At 35.0% G+C, this 16,618-nt stretch overlaps 1 protein-coding gene across 7 annotated transcripts in view; it reads right to left on the reverse strand.

Moving 5' to 3' along the window:
- Positions 1-16,618, reverse strand: part of SMARCA2 (SWI/SNF related BAF chromatin remodeling complex subunit ATPase 2) — a 207,231-nt gene that overhangs the window by 132,810 nt on the left and 57,803 nt on the right. For all 7 annotated transcript variants that reach the window (XM_074196508.1, XM_074196507.1, XM_074196509.1 and 4 more), the window contains 2 exons: positions 15,707-15,880; positions 12,113-12,283 (listed from right to left, as the gene is read on the reverse strand). In XM_074196508.1, coding sequence (XP_074052609.1) covers positions 12,113-12,283; positions 15,707-15,880 — 345 coding nt within the window. The remainder of the gene's footprint in view (positions 1-12,112; positions 12,284-15,706; positions 15,881-16,618) is intronic.

Consider the following 16,618-nt stretch of genomic DNA (forward strand, 5'->3'; position numbering starts at 1 on the left):
TCAATGAACCAGGGGAATTTCAAATGTCCCTGTTGGAATGGCCAGAGCTGAACAGGACTTCAAATACAGGACTCAGGTGAAGCATAGAGAACAGAGGAGAAGGGTAAAATATGAGGGACTTGATGATTATGAACTACATGTATTCCTGCATAGAAAAATGATACTGATAATACTCATATGAACCTTCTCATTTAATAGAGCAGGTAGAAGGAGCTTTTATAGATGAAGCACAGGAGAAAGCTGAATTTGAAGACATAATATAGTGTAAAAATGGAGTCAATGGCTAAAAAGGAAATGCAATGGGAGAAAGAAAAAGGAAAGATGGAATAGGCTAAGATATTTCATATAATAAGATTTTTTTTATTACAATGAACTATTGCAATGACATGGAAGGGGGGGAAGGTAAGGGGGAAAGAGTGAATCTTCACTTCGATCAGAAGTGGCTAAGAAAAGAAACAGCATATATACTCAATGGGGTATAAACATGTAGAGTAAGAAGGAGAGAAGGGGAACATGGGGAAGGGGGGATGTGAGTGATGGAGGAGAGGATGGACTGTGGGGGGGAGAGTGGTCAGATATAACACATTTTCTTACTTCTTGCAAGGGGCTGGGATTGGATGGCTTGTCCAAGACCAGGCCGGGTGGATGCTGGGCCTAAAGGGTAGTATGTGGACTTGGGGCCTCTTGGCCCCAGGGCTGGGGATCTGTCTGCTGTGCCACTCAGCTACCCTACAGCACACTTAAGAAGAGGGACAGAGTGAAAGGAGAGAGAAAATATAGTATATGGTAGTGAGGAAGTATGAATGGAGGGAATTATGATCAGCAATGGTAAGGGTGGAAAAATATGGAAGTAGCATTTGTGATGGACTTACTATAAAGAATGCGATCCACCCATGACAGAGCTGGAGGTGTTGGAACACAGACTGTAGCACATTTTATTATTATTATTATAATTATTATTATTATTTTGAGGGGGTTGCAGGGCAAATGGGGCTGGGTGGTTTGCCTGGGGTTGCACAGCTGGGTGATTGTTGGGTGTCTGAGGCCAGATTTGGACCAGGGTGCTCCTGGCTCCAGGGCCAGTGTTCTGCCTACTGCATCATCTGGCTGCCCCTACTATTATTATTATTATTATTATTATTATTATTATTATTATTTTCATTTTATTTTATTTTGGGGTCTTTTGGGGGGGGTTACAGGGCAATGGGTTTGGGATGGCTTGCCCAGGGTCACACAGCTGGGTGACTGTCAGGTGTCTGAGGCTGGAGTTGGGCTCAGGTGCTCTTGGGCTGGTGCTATGTCCACTGTGCCATCTGGCTGTACTTATTACTATTATTATTAATTTTTAAGTTTTTTTCTCTTTCCTTTACATTATCGCTCATGTGGGTCCATTTTTTGGGGGGAGTGCATATTATGTTTACTCTTAAACAAAAATATGTTAGTAATGTATAAAAAATCATTTGTACAAAAATAAGAATAAATTAATTAATTAAAATGTGAAAAAAAGAGAGAAATGGCCCCTTAGGGAGGGGGCTATCAGTGACCTCAAAAAAAATAGAACTCTTTTACCATAGAGAAAAAAGGAGAGGAAGGGGATCGGAGAAAGTGGACAGGGGGACGGGGGTGTAGGTGATAGAGGAGAGGATAGATCATGGGAGAGAGCAGTCAAATACAATACACTTTTTTTTGTTTTTTGCAAAGTTGTGGGATTGGGTCTCTACCCGGGACCACTAGGCTGGATGGTTGCTAGGTATCTGGGATGGGATGTAGGCTCAGGGTCTCCTGGCCTCAGGGCCAGTGCTCTGTCTTCTGCACCATTCAGTAGCCCTATGACACATGTGAAGAGGGACAGAGTGAAAATAGAGAGAAAATAGGATAAATGGGAGTGGGGTGGAATGGATGGAGGGAATTACAATAACCAACAGCAACTATGGTTAAAAAATATGGAAGTAACTTCTCTGATGGACTTATGATAAAGAAGGCAATCTACCCCAGAGACAGAGCTGATGGTATCTGAACACAAGATTGAAGCACATTTTTTCCCTCTTTCTTTCACTTTATTTCTTGTGAGTTTTTTTTTTATTTTTTGTGGGGGAAGGGGGGGATTATATTTACTCTTACAACAAGACTATTTTAGTAATGTGAAAATAAATTAAAATGTAAATTAAAAAATTAAAAAAGAAAAAAGTCAATGGAGTATTTCAATATATCATTCATATATTAGTTAAAATATAATGTGAGTTTAGCTAATTCACTTCTTTCTCAAATATGCATTATTATTATTATTGTTTTGGGGAGCAAGGTAATGGGGTTAAATGACTTGCCCCAGGTCACACAGCTGGCAAATGTCAAGTGTCTAAGGCCAGATTTGAACTCAGGTTTTCCTGACTCCAGGGCAGGTGCTCTATACATTATGTCACCTAGCTGTTCCCACGTTATTTTTCAAAAAGGCAAATCTGTCTAACAAACAACTCACAGAGAGATAAGTAATCTAAATTTCATATATCTAACATGTAATCTATTGAACAAAGATTGACATATTAACTTGAAATACCATAAGGTAATGGTCCACAGAGAATATTCTCCATCATACCCATATCCTTTGATTTCTGTTACTATCTTGAATTTCCACAATTCAGTGAGAGTAACACATTTATTATAAAGTCTCTCAAATCCTCAAGTAAGGATCCCCCCTTGAATTAGATCCAAGATAGTCTCACAACAGACTAAATTCTAGTCTAGTGCAAAGTTCTCCTAGATCTATAATTCATAAGGTATTTTAACTCAAAGGTTTCAACTGTGATTAATTCTCAGTTCATTTCAATGAGACTCATTTAATCCTATTTTAGAAATGAAGATACAGAGAGGAATACCTAATTGAAACTAGATTCATACATGTGCATATTCAATACATGCATATAGAGACATATATACATATATTTGTACCTATACAGACACATACACATATATTTATATCCAGGAGTCTTCCATAGCTACTCAAACAGTTTTAGTTTAGAAAAGAGAGGGAAATTCAACCTCTTTATCATATATAATAGCAGTTATGATTTAGGAAGAAAACTAGAGACACTAAATCATTCTCAGGAAAGAAAATCCAAGAAAGGAGTCAATAACTAGATATATGCTCTCTGATGTTTACACTCAAATGCTTAAATTATGAATAACAACCAAGGTAAATTAAAGATTTTAATGTTGGGAGAAAAATTTGATAAATAGTTAACATGTTGTATGACTGATTCAAGATCCATAAACCTCCTAGTAAGATACTGAATTTAAGAAGATGATTTTTAAAAATTTTTCAAAAGCATTTGGTCTAGATCTGTGATTTCGGAGATTTTCCAGTGAATAAATCATCTTTATTGATGTTGATTGAAACTTGAGTAAAGTGATTTACCCAGGGTCATACAGGTAGTATCCAGCAGAAGCAAGACTTGAATCCAACTTTATCTATTATACCAGACTGCCACATAAGATGAAATTTAATAAATATAAATGTAACATCCTGTACGTGAGTTTAAAAATAAAAGGCACAAGTACAATATAGGAGAGGTCTCCGTGGACTATAAACATAATACGAATCCACAGCGTGACCCTATAACCAAAAAAATTAATGCCATGTTGGGCTTCCTAATGTCTAAAACCTGAGATCTGGGGGTTTCTCTGTCTTATGTCCTCATTGTGCCCTTTTTGGGAGATTGTTCTCATGTTTTAGGAAAAACATTGACAAGATGAACAGGTGGTAAGGAGACCAGTAACCACACAATATAACAACTGCCTGAAGAAGTTGAGAAGGTTTAACTCAGAGAAGAAAATCTGAGGGAGAAATTGCTCTCTATCTTCAGTTATCTGAAGGACTGTCAAATGCAAGAAAGAGTAGTCTTACTTCATCTGGCAGAGGAAAGTACACAAAGAAAACAGAAGTGCAGAGGGGTTTATTTATGTTCAATGTAAGGAAAAACTGGTATAATATGTCTAATTCAAAAGTAAAGATGAACCCTGGATGAGCCTGGTTAGGAATGTTGTGAACATTTTCTTAGTCAGGGCCACATGAGCTAAGGCCACCTCTGAGGTCCCTTTAAATTTAGAGATTCTAAAACTCTCTGATACTGTGAAAGTTAAAAAAAAATAAGAAACAAATGTCTGGTTTCTAATTCCCAGACTGAAATGACTGTGAATACAAATTAAAAAAAATCTTACATCTTACAGGCCCCTGGTCAATAATTGATGCCCATTTAGGAATGGCAATAACAAAACTATCAAGTGTTGAAAGTCAGTTCTCCTTGACAAAAGACAAAAAGCACTAAACCATCAAGCTTTGGACAAAAGGAATTTTCTAAGGCTGGAGATTCTCAAAAGGGTGAACTTTGAAGAAAGAGGATCCAGATCCACTTTGTCAGACAGAGGGGAAGGGATTTGAAAGAAAGCACTATTTACAAATTGAGTCCTTCTGACCCATATTGTAATAACAATCCAAATGCAGGCATTTTATAACCCAGTGAGTGCTTTTGTCATCTGAAACAACATTCAAGTGTGCCAGCATCTACAGACACTTTGTTTTAATTCAATTCAAACTTAAAGCTCTTGAATAATTTGCATTATTTTTATTTTGCCTTAACTGGACTCAAGGCAATCAGAAATGCACAGGAATTGCCAAATAACATGCATTTGAAACATCAATCTAGTCAAATAAGATTATAATTCAAATACTTTTTTTTTTCTACAATGAAGTGTCTGAATAAATCAATTAGCTGTTTTGGTATTACAAAAACATAACCTTACCTGCCTAAAACTAAAAGACTACATTCTATTAGATAATTAGAAGACCCTTGTTTTGTTTTTCTTATAGTAAATTTTCATAGGGGAAAGAAATATGAAATGACAATTTTCCGAGGATTGAAAAACTTTAATGAGAAAGAATTAAGCCATTAATTGGAAGAGAATACAATACTGTATATTATTTCACTAACTGTTCTATAACAACCTTGTAAAGAAAGTACCCATGCTTTATATCTTTAAAAGAAAAATAAAACTGCTTGCTATTATTATTTTTTAAAACATATTATACCAGGGAAATTTTTCCCAAAAAGCAACAGTATCCTCCACAAATTTTCAGACTCATTTAATGATAAATAAGTCAAAAGAAAAAAACAAAAATTTTAGAAGAAAAAATGTAAACATTGAAAAGGGAGTCTCTTATTGGTTTAAGGAGTTTTGCAAATGTGTCTTTATTACTAGTATGTCACAACTAACCAGAGTACAGATTTTCCCAAGATACATTACTGTGAAAAGCAGACAAGTGAGGATTTAAATATGAAATTTCAGTCCTTAAACAGTTCCAGAAAATGAACAGCTGAAATGCTTTGACTTTTAAGTCACTGACACACCTGGTCTGGGCTCCTGATTGTAGAATAAAATAAAGGGAATGTTTGGGCAAGTGACACAAAATTCTGACTCTTACTGTATTAAGCCAAGGATTCTAAACATGAGGTATCCTTAGGTGAGACAGTAAATGAGAGACTGAATAATTAGGGAATTCTCCCACCAAGAGACAAAATACGCACTTATTCATCATTTTCCTCTCATGTTTCTCCCAAGCACCAGAAGGAGCTGGCAATTGTCCTGAAAGGTATTCTAGTTATTAACAATGAGCAATTGATCAACTAGAGAAAACTGTTGAAATTTCAAGAAAAATTGAAATACTCAAAAATGAAAAACTCTTTTAACATTTAAAAAAAAATTTCTAACTTTATCTTTCTACTCTCATACCATGGGAATACATGACAAGAAGCAGATCTTGAAATCTCTAACACTATAATAACTAATTGACATGATTTGTTTTGCTTATGCTTTTACAGAATTAAGGGATTTCATGCTAACACAATTAGGATCTTCATACAATTTGCTTTATTAGCATGTTAATTTCAATTTGTTACATACCCTTTTGGTTTTATCCAGATCATAATTACTCTTTTCCCTATAGTAAAGCTACAGATCTTAGATTTCACCATGCCAGAGGATAGCTTTCGCAGGGAGCAAATAATGCCAAAAGGGCATAATACCACATTCGTCACATAACACTAAAGGGATTTGTTCCCATCTCTAGATTTTAGCAATACTTTAAAATTGCTTTTTCCCCATTACATATTTTTAAATAGATATAGTTTATTTCATTTTCTTTCACTTTAAGGTAAAAACAGGAGCCATGGTTGTAGAAAATAACTTTTTAAAAGATTTTTCATAGAAAAAGTTTTATGAGTGAGTAGATCATGATAGGTTAGCTATATGAAAGGCAGATGCAGTAAAAATATGACATCCAGTCAATAAGAGATAAAATGATTGTTTTTGAAAACCTTAAAAAATGTGCTATTTATATAAATTTAAGTCAGGGATTCTAAACATGAGGTACTTCTATATCACTATGTGAATACTAATATGAGAGAGAGAGAGAGAGAGAGAGAGAGAGAGAGAGAGAGAGAGAGAGAGAGCTATAAACACTACTGTTAGTTAACTGGGTAAAACTATCTGTTTCTAAATTACTTTTTTCTAAATGTTCTAGTCTGTGGGAAAAAAATCCAGACAGGTGCAATTTAATATTTAATACTGTGGGAAAATGCTAAAAAGATCAGCCTAGATTTTTTTTTACTTTGTGTACAACAGTACATAATATTATTCCTATCAAAGGGAAATTGATAAGAGTCAGCTTTCAGTGATTCATACTAATAGAGGACTAAATGGGACCACAAATAAGAAAAATGTCACATATTTTCGAAATAGCTTATACTAAGTTTTTAATTCCACTAGTATTTATTGAATGCCTATCATGCACCAAGCACTGTCAAAAACAAGTCAATTCTTGCCTTTAAGAAGCTTTATCTGCACTGAAGGAAAGCAATATGTATGTGGAAAAGTCAATATAAAACTTTTCAGGTCAGTTGTTTTATACTCACGTCTTTTCTCAGTCTTCATCTCAACTGACAGAGTTGATCATCTCTCCTTTGGGGTATTCTTTTTTCCTCTGGGTTTTTGTGACTCTACTCTCTCCTATTTTATCTAACCTCTGTATGATCTCTCCTCATTCTTCTTTGATGGTTTGTCATTGATTTGTGGGGTTCTCCAAGGTTTTGTTCCAGGTCCTTTTCCCTTCTTGCTGTACTTCCTTTTCTTAGTACACTTATCAGATTCCATGGGGTCCACTTTCAGCCCTCTCTGAGGATAACTTCCAAATATATATCTAGGCCTAAGCTTTAGTCCCATGTCACCAATGACCTCCAAGACATTTTAAATGGTGTCTCAAAGACATAGTAAACCCAACATGTCAAACAGTAAACTCATTATTTTTATTTCCTGATTTATTCTCTTCCAAACACCCTGTTTCTAACTGAAGATACTACTTCCCTCACAGTCTCTTAGGTTCATAACCTCAGTATTACCCTAGACTCCTCCACTCTTCCCCACCCACATATCCAATCAACTTTCAAACCTTGTTGCTTTCCCTCCACATTACCTCTTGCATCCTACCCCTTTTCTTTCTATTCACAGAGCCACCATCCAAACCCTCATCACCTTTCAGATGTATTTTTTGTAGCAGCCTCTTTTCTGGTCTTCCTGCCTCAAGTCTTTACCCATAGCCACCAAAGGAACATTTCTTAAGTGAAGATCTACCCTTGTGACTCCTTAACACAAACAATTCCAAGGGCTTCCTAGAATCTCTGGCTTAAAATACAAAGTCCTGTATTTAGCTTTTAAAGTCCTTCACCAATGGACCCCAACCTATTTGTCTATTTACATGATGTGTTGCTTTCCCTTACCACACTCTACGATCCACCCAAACTGTCCTCTTTGTTTCTCACATATGATACCCCATTTCCCATCTCCACACTTTTGTATTGGCTGTCCCAGATGTGTACAACACTTTTTCTTCTTACCTACACCTCATAAAGTCCCTTTCTTCCTTTAAGGAACTCAGGTACCATCTCCTAAATGTTAATGCCTCCCTCTTCAACTTGAGTCTATTTCATATTTATTTACATTTATTCACTTTATATTCTCCATAATTTTATATGCACTTGTTTTCTCTGACATAATAAGATAAGCAAATGTTAGAGTGTTGAAAGTAAGGATTATTTCTAGCACAATTCCTGGCCCATAATAGGTACTTTATAAAAACTGGTTGATTGATTTTAACCAATAGTTATTTACTACATAGCATGTGTACTATTATGTGCTAATTTGATTTTTGTTTTTGTTCCTTTCTACTCCTTTAATAGGTAAAACACTTGAAAATAGTGCTTATGTCTTTCTCTTTTTGTCATCCTTCAACTAATATTGCAGTTGTCATAACACAATTGCTTAATAAGTGTGTATGGATCTGAACTGAATCTAGATTCATCCTACTGAGGGGCAATTTGAAATGTCTCAGAAATCACAACTAGACATAATTTAGAAGTCACTTAGAACACTTACCTTCCTTTAGCAAGCAGAAAATATGAACTTGGCATTTATTTAACAAGAACTACTTTAAAGGAGCAGTGGATAGAGCACGGTCCTGGAGTCAGGAGCACCTGAGTTCAAATCCGGCCTCAGACACTTAATAATTACCTAGCTGTGTGGCCTTGGGCAAGCCCCTTAACATTTGCCTTGCCAAAAAAAAACCCCTAAAAAAAAAGAACTCATTTAAAAAGGAGCTACTAAATGATTTTTTTCCTGTTAGCATCCCAGGTGAGTTCCTTTTGGTCTCTTTTCTGGGGTAATCCTATAATTTCTGACCATAGAGCTAGTGCCCTTGAAATCTCATTTTCCCCACCCAGTGTGGTGTTCTGGAATCTATGGAGCCCTGGGTTCTGAGATTCCAAATTGTGGAATACTTCCACAAATGAATTTGTCTTTAAAAATCTGATTTGAGGGAGGTTTTTATGCTGTTTCCACAGATACCCAAAATCGTCCATTGTGCTAATTACTGGAGATATATAGAAAGAAAAAAACAATACCTTCCTTGATAACCTTCCATTCTAATGGAGGAAACAACACGTAAATAATTAGATTCATATAAGAAAATGAAAAGTAATCTCAGAGTGGAAGTCATTGACATGTTGAGTGCAAGTAGACAAGGATTTCTAGAATGTCAACAAAGCAAGTAAGCATCATTATTAAATTTGAGGGGAATTAACTAATCATATCAATCATTTGTTAGATGCCTACAAAGTGCCAGACACTGTGATAGACACTAAGGATATAAAGATAGAAATAAAACTTCCTCCCTCGAGAACCTTACATTCTATCACAAAGTTTCTCATTTGGCTTAAGCAGCCCTTGGAAAATGGAAATTCTTAGCAGAAACACCAACACTTCCATAAATTTTCAAATTTTCAATTCAAGCACATGTAGTTTCATAAAACCATATTTTGCCTATGCCATGTCCTAATGTCAGGACACTCCCACTAAACAGTAATTATCTAAATGCCAGAAATAATTAACCATGGCCATTTATTGTAGACATGCTAAGATATCTAAGATTTCTTCCAGTTCTAAAATAATTTAACAATTTTGAAAACTCTTATAATTTTCATTTTTGAATGGTCCTTAGCTTTAATTTCAAACAAAGAGGTGAAATTCTGCATTTTGTAGAGCTCACCTAAGGAATCTGACAAATTTTTATCTTCAATAGCAAATATACTCTTTATTATACTTGAAAATGTATTTTATACAAGCCAGAATTTAAAGTCAAGACTTCTCCAAGGTCTGCTACAATATACTGAAAGGAAAATGAAATATTCAATGCTAACTCAATGTTAATATCAAGTCATGAGTCTTCATTTGTTTATTATAAAGTATATCATCTCATACCTTACAATCATAAATGAAACAGAAGAATCACAAATGCCTTTCATTTGGAAAAGAAATATAACAATTTAAGGATCTTGAGATAAGTTATTTCCCAATAACTTTGTTCTGTGTTATGATAGAAAGATCAAATAATCAAATACTACAAATATCTAATCTCTATCTCTTCTGATATGAATATTGACTCCTTCCAGGTCCTGGTATTCAACAATAAAATTAATTGAACAATTATTCATTTAAGCCGATACTGTGTGTATGATGAAATCAGTGGAAGTAAGAAGATACTTATGACACAAACATTGCTCTCAAGGGGCTTATGCTCCTTGAAGAAGTGACCTATACCTAAATAATGGATACATGGTAAAATATGATAGGTGTAAATTGAAGTTCATTTAAGATACTATGAGAAATGTAAGAAGGGAATGACACTCTCACATGAGGGAAAGGTCAGGGAAGTCTTTGTAGAAGAGGTAGTCCTATTTGGGATCCCAAGGAAAGGAACTTCATTTATTTTTAAAGTATTTTTTTAGATCTTTTCAAGGCAATGGGGTTAAGTGGCTTGCCCAAGGCCACATGGCTAGGTAATTATTAAGTGTCTGGAACCGGATTTGAAGCCAGGTACTCCTGACTCCAAGGCTGGGGCTCTATCCACTGCGCCACCTAGCTGCCCTAAAAAAAGTATTTGTTAATTTATGGAATAAAACAAGCATTTCCATAACAGTATACTAAAAAAGATGATTGCCTTAAAGGGAGGGATTTCAATAGGTGGAGATGAAGGGAAAAGGTCTGTTTAGAGAGTAGGAAATAGCATGAAGAAAGGCAGAGAGATGGGAGAGAGTGAATGAATAAGGAGTAGAGAATACTTTGGTTGGACATTTGAAGAAAACCTGAAGGGAAATTATATAAGAAACACTTGAATGTCAGGATCAAGAATTAATACTTTATTTAGTAATGAAAGAGACACTATTGAAGGTTGTCACAAAGGGAAGGGACATAATAGAAAAGTATATGAGGGAGTTTTATTGAGAGAGGTGATCAGGAAGATGAGTCAGGAGACCATCACAATGATCCAGTCAATTGGTAATGTGGAATTCAAACCAATAGTTGCAGTAGGAATGGAAAAGGTGAGATACATTGAAGATAGAAAATGAATATGACTTGGCAAATGGCTAGATTGAGAGGAAAAGGAAGAATCCAAGATAAATTCCAAGCTTATGAACTTGTAGTACAGGAAAGATGATGCTTACATCAACAAAAAAAAAAAGAGGGAGAGAAATATAAATATCAGGAGTAGGAACAGGTTTGGGGAAAAATTGAGGAGAGACTAGAAGGTACTAGTTCAATAATTCCTATGAAATTATTCAGCAGGAAGTGAAGAGGCAAAAAATTTCTTTTTCTGCCCAATCATTTTTAGATTATCAGGGTAATGAGAATATATTTTACATAATAATTTGTTGAGGATTTTTTATTTTGTTGATGCTACAAGACCTTGGCTATCTTAAGTTAGCACCACAGGGCTAACAATACCTTATATTTATTGTTATAGTAAGGGAACGAAGTTGCAAAAGCTAATGTATTTTTCTCTGTTGTAAAAGATAACATTTATTTTGGACTCTGTCAAATAAAGTGTGGTTTCCAAATCTGATCCAAAATATTTTCCCCCAATTTTCCTTTAACCCATTTTCCAATCGTGTTTCTAATTCAAACTGTTTCATCACTAAATTAGCATAAAACTATCATTTTGGTTTCTTTTCAACTTCTTTTATTCTGACCGTCTACCTAATTCTCTACATCCTATGTTTCCCATTTTGTTGATTCATCCACTATGAGAGGACTTCCTATGTGCTAGAACAGATACAATATCTATATAGCATAGGATCTCTGCCTTCCTGAAGGTCACAGTTTAATCAAAGAACAAGACACCAATATGTGTAATTCCATTATAAAATATATGTTCTAAGGACTTTCTGGAAGGGTAAAACAAAGTACTGTGAGCTTCTACACAATCATTTAATTGTGTGCTGGATTTTTACAATGTGGTATAACAGCTTTTTCCTGCTCCTCCCCAACCTGGGCAATATTTTGTATAATGTTCAAGAACACAGGATATTAATTTAATTTTTTGTAATTAACTAGTATGGATCTTTAAATATGACACATGGTGTGCAGCATGTACTATAAAGTTTATGTATGTCTCAAACCAATTAATGTTAATACATGCTATCACTCATTAGTGGCTCATTTTATGACTCACCTTCTTCCTCCGTCTTTTCTTTTTCTTTTCTTTGGCTGCTTGTGCTTGTTTGTGCTCCCATACCAGGTTAGTCAGGTTAGCCACGTACTCATCGGTCTGTTGTAAAAGGTAAGCTAAGCGCCTATCTTTCTTCTGATCAATCAGTTTTCGGTAGCCTTCTTCATCTTCAGCCTTTCAGGGCAATAAAAATATCTTTTATGTAGAACATTACAGAAAACTTTATTTTCTGATGTCAAGTTACTGTTATAAAGACACAGAAGTTACTGAAGCCTGAAATTATGTAAACATGTACTTGGAATAAATTGGACAAAACCAGAAAGGCTTTAATGGTTATCTAATAAGAGGTCCCTGATGTTATAGATAAAAGAACAGAAAACCTGATTTACCCAAGGTCAGACAATTAGTGAAGTAACAGAGCTAGAACTATTCTTTGTCAGGCCACAGGACCATATTAATATAATGTGAAGAAATTTTATACAAAGAAATAATTTGTAAATTTATAGCTATTAACTATATGAAATTCTTAAAACTATATATATAAAATAATCGTATACTTTTTTAAACTACATAAACCTACAAAATTTAATTTGTGAACAGTTCATTTAAACTCAGAGTAAGTTTTCTGAACAATTTCTGGAAACTTAGTGGTTTGGAAACTTTCATTGGCTGGCTTGTGGAAATGTAATGTATTGCTCACTCCAAATGTTCCAAAACAAGTATATTTCACCTAGGTACTTTAAAAATAATTTGTTAGTAAACAACAACCACAACAAAAATTTTGCAAAAATTTCAATTGCTGGATGTGTCCCCCCACTCCCCCACCAAAAAAAAATTGTTTACTGAAATATTAATAAGCAATTCGTTACCTAGAAAAGAGTTGGGATGATTACACTGAAAATGAACATTACTTGGTTAATAATATACTTACAAGAATATTCATTGATAAAATTTCTGAATTGTAAATTCCAAGTCAGTTCTAGATTAGCACACTTATTTATCTAGTAGTTATCAAAATAATATTTATTAGGCCTTCTTATCACTTCCTTCCATACATTGCCTCTCAACTTATAAAAAAGGCATTATTTTTATTTTATTTTATTTAAGGCAATGGAATTAGGTGACTTGCCTAAGGTCACACAGCTAGGCAATTATTAAGTGTCTAAAGCTGAATTTGAACTCAGATCCTCCTGACCCCAGGGCTGGTATTCTATCCCCTGCACCATCTAGCTGCTCCCAAAGGGCAGTATTTTGAATGAAAACACTCAAGTCATGCCACAGCCACATAGAGGAAACTACAGACTAGAAGAAGTCACATCCATTGTGAAGCAATTTAAGATGGTCAAGCTTGGAGCATCTTCCTGAAATTCACTAATGAAAAAAGCAGTATCATTATTAAGTATATGTTACCTTCCCTAAATAAATATGAATTGAAGATGGAGTCATGATAACTCTAACTACTTTTGGTTAGGGTTGTTCTATTTAAAAAACACTCAAAACAGAAGTTTTTTGCTATCAATTAATTACATTATGTAATTACTTTAATTGATTTGCAATTGATTTCTAAAGTATCAAAAAGTAACTTAATTAAAATAAAACTAAGGAAAAAAACACAGGAGTTTACAGAATTAGCCACTATGACATTGAATATATTTGCTACGAATTGTTCAAGACCATGATTAAGAACTGGAAGTATCCCCACTAGGACTTAAGTTATTTGACAAAAGAAAATGAGTAGAACTCCAGGGAATTTTCAGGGTGTTTAATAAATAACTGAAATTAATAATCTCTAATTCCAGTCACTATTCCCTAGAATGTTCTTTGGATCTTCCATCATTCTGTGTTTTTTGCACATGTGCACGAGTATACACACACACACACACACACACACACACACACACACACATTCCACCTTCCCCTCTTTTGTGGTGTGGGATTTGCTTTTTTTTTGAAATCCTTTTTGAAATCTAAGGTTGATTACCAAAAAACACAAACATAGCAACTCTATAATGAAAAATATATCTCTTTTTGAAATTAAAATGTCTCCTAACAAATGAGAGACAGTGCAATAAACTGGAAAGAGTGCTAGTTGTATGTCAGAGAGCCCAGCTTTGCATCCCAACTCTGCTACTGACTACTTTAGCACCTGGACAAATCACTTAAACTTCTCTGCCTCAGTTTGCCTTCATCTATTAAATGAGTTGTGCAGGAGATGGACATGATGGTGATGATGATGATGGTGGTAATAGTGAGAATGCCTTTATAGCACTTAAGGTATACAAAATGCTTTACAAATATTAGCTCACTTAATCCTGGGAAGAAAGTGGTACGATTATCTCCATTTCATAAGTGAGGAAACTGAGGCAGTCTGAGGTTAAGTGACATGCCCAGGATCCCACAACTAGCAAATATCTAAAGCTAGTCCTTCTTACTTCAATGGGAGCAATTCACTATCTAATGCATCACCCAGCTGAGAACCTTCCCTGTTCTAGTCTAAAAAAAAGGATAGAAATGAACTGAAACATATCTGATATCTTAATTGCATATATAAATATACTTGCATATATGAATATATATGTTAAAAAAAGTTAGATGCTAAATGATTCTTGGAACCCATATTCAAGCTACAGGAAAGGAAGTAGCATTGTATTGGGGAGTTTAAAAAAAAAGGAACACCTGAAAATATTAAGGAATTAGGTTAATAAGTATTGGAGGATTTTCAGAAATAGGCTTTTTCTAAGTGTGTGTGTGTGTGTGTGTGTGTGTGTGTGTGTGTGTGAGAGAGAGAGAGAGAGAGAGAGAGAGAGAGAGAGAGAGAGAGAGCTATTTTATAGATTTGGATATGGAAGGGAACTCAGAAATCACCTACTCCAACTCTTGCATTTTAAAGAGGAATTAGGGTCCAGAGATGTTGTGACTTGCTGTGACTCACAGAGGGTGTAAGTGGCTGAGGCAGAATTTGAACCCAGTTTTCTGGTTCTAAATCTAGAGGTCCTCCCATCAAACCAGTTGAAATAGTTTCTGTTCCTTGTTCTGGGATAACTCAAATTAAAAAAAAAACACCAAACACCCTTATTTATTTTTTAATCTTTCCAGGACTTTCCATGTTTCTTTATTTGGCTATAAAATAAAACAATAAAATATATTGCTTTATGTTTATTACTAGATTCCAGGATTGGCATTGTTCAAAGGGGGATTTGAACAATGCCAGTTCTGGGATTTAGTAAAATCTGTTCTACTCAAGTGTGTGTGTGTGTGTGTGTGTGTGTGTGTGTGTGTGTGTGTGTGTGTGTTATTTAAGTGTGGTACATATACGAATTGTCAAACACTACTACATGTTCGCTCTTAGAATCACAGAAGAAGGGTTTTCACCTTTATGTCACAGGCCTCTCTAGCAATCAATAGGTTGAAGCCTATTGATCCCTTCTAGAATTAAGTTTTAAAATAAAATGCATCAAATCACAGAAGAAAGCAATTATATTGGAATTCAGTAGTCAAAATATTTTTAAAAACAAGTTCATGGGCCACAGGTTAAGAACCCCCTGTTATAGAGCAATAAGGCCAATTTATGCAGGCTTCAACAAGTATGCCTCTTACCATCAATCTCCTCATTCTTTCCTTTTCGATGCGTTCTGTTTCTTTTTTCTGCTCTCGTTCAGTGTTAGCATGCCAAGTTGCCACTGCTTTAGAAAGCTTCTGAATTTTCCCAGCCACTGAACGGTGGTACTCTTTAAAATCTTTTGCATGTTGCAAAATGCTGTTCAGGTATTCCTAAGATCATTGAAAAGAGCATAATTAAAACCAGTTTCCAGATGCAGAATGAGGTTTTAATGATTCAAAGGGAACTTCCAAAGCAAATTTAATAGGGATAAAAAAATTTAATGCATATCATAAAAGCCAAACTATGTCTAGGTTTAACTAGAGAGTTTTCCAAAGTGTTGTCCATGGGAAGGTTGTCCCTGAGGAACTATTCACAAATATGCTTATGGAGAAGGAACCATTAAACCACACCAGGCCAAAAATGCAGTGATACTAATAGGTTTAATTAATTGTTCTAAATGAGGCTGACAAAATAGAAATGTATCCACTGGAATGTTAATTGATAACCTTTCAGGTTTATCTAAAAATGAGCATACATGACACAGTTACTTCTTAAGTGTAGGACACATTAGGTGAGCATAGATTTTCCCTATAACCTATCTTCTTACCTTACGGAGCTATTCTTTTATCATAGAGATGTTAAGGTTACAGTCAAGACTTGGCAGAAGCCAGTCTGGATCCCAAGTCCCTCTGACTCAAGGCAAACTCTCTATCCACATACTACACTACCAATCTTTGAAAATCTCCAATGAATTTTTTTAAATGATTCCTCTAATGATGTTACATCATGGTAAATTGTTGAAATACAGTTCCTTAATTTGTACCAATGGAGATAGGTATAAACTGAAAATGTTTTAGGTATAGATCAACGCACAGGAAGAGTTGCTAAGGAAATAGGTATTTTTGGGA

This window comes from Macrotis lagotis, chromosome 8 (genome assembly GCF_037893015.1).
Source record: "Macrotis lagotis isolate mMagLag1 chromosome 8, bilby.v1.9.chrom.fasta, whole genome shotgun sequence".
NCBI classification, from domain to species: domain Eukaryota; kingdom Metazoa; phylum Chordata; class Mammalia; order Peramelemorphia; family Peramelidae; genus Macrotis; species Macrotis lagotis.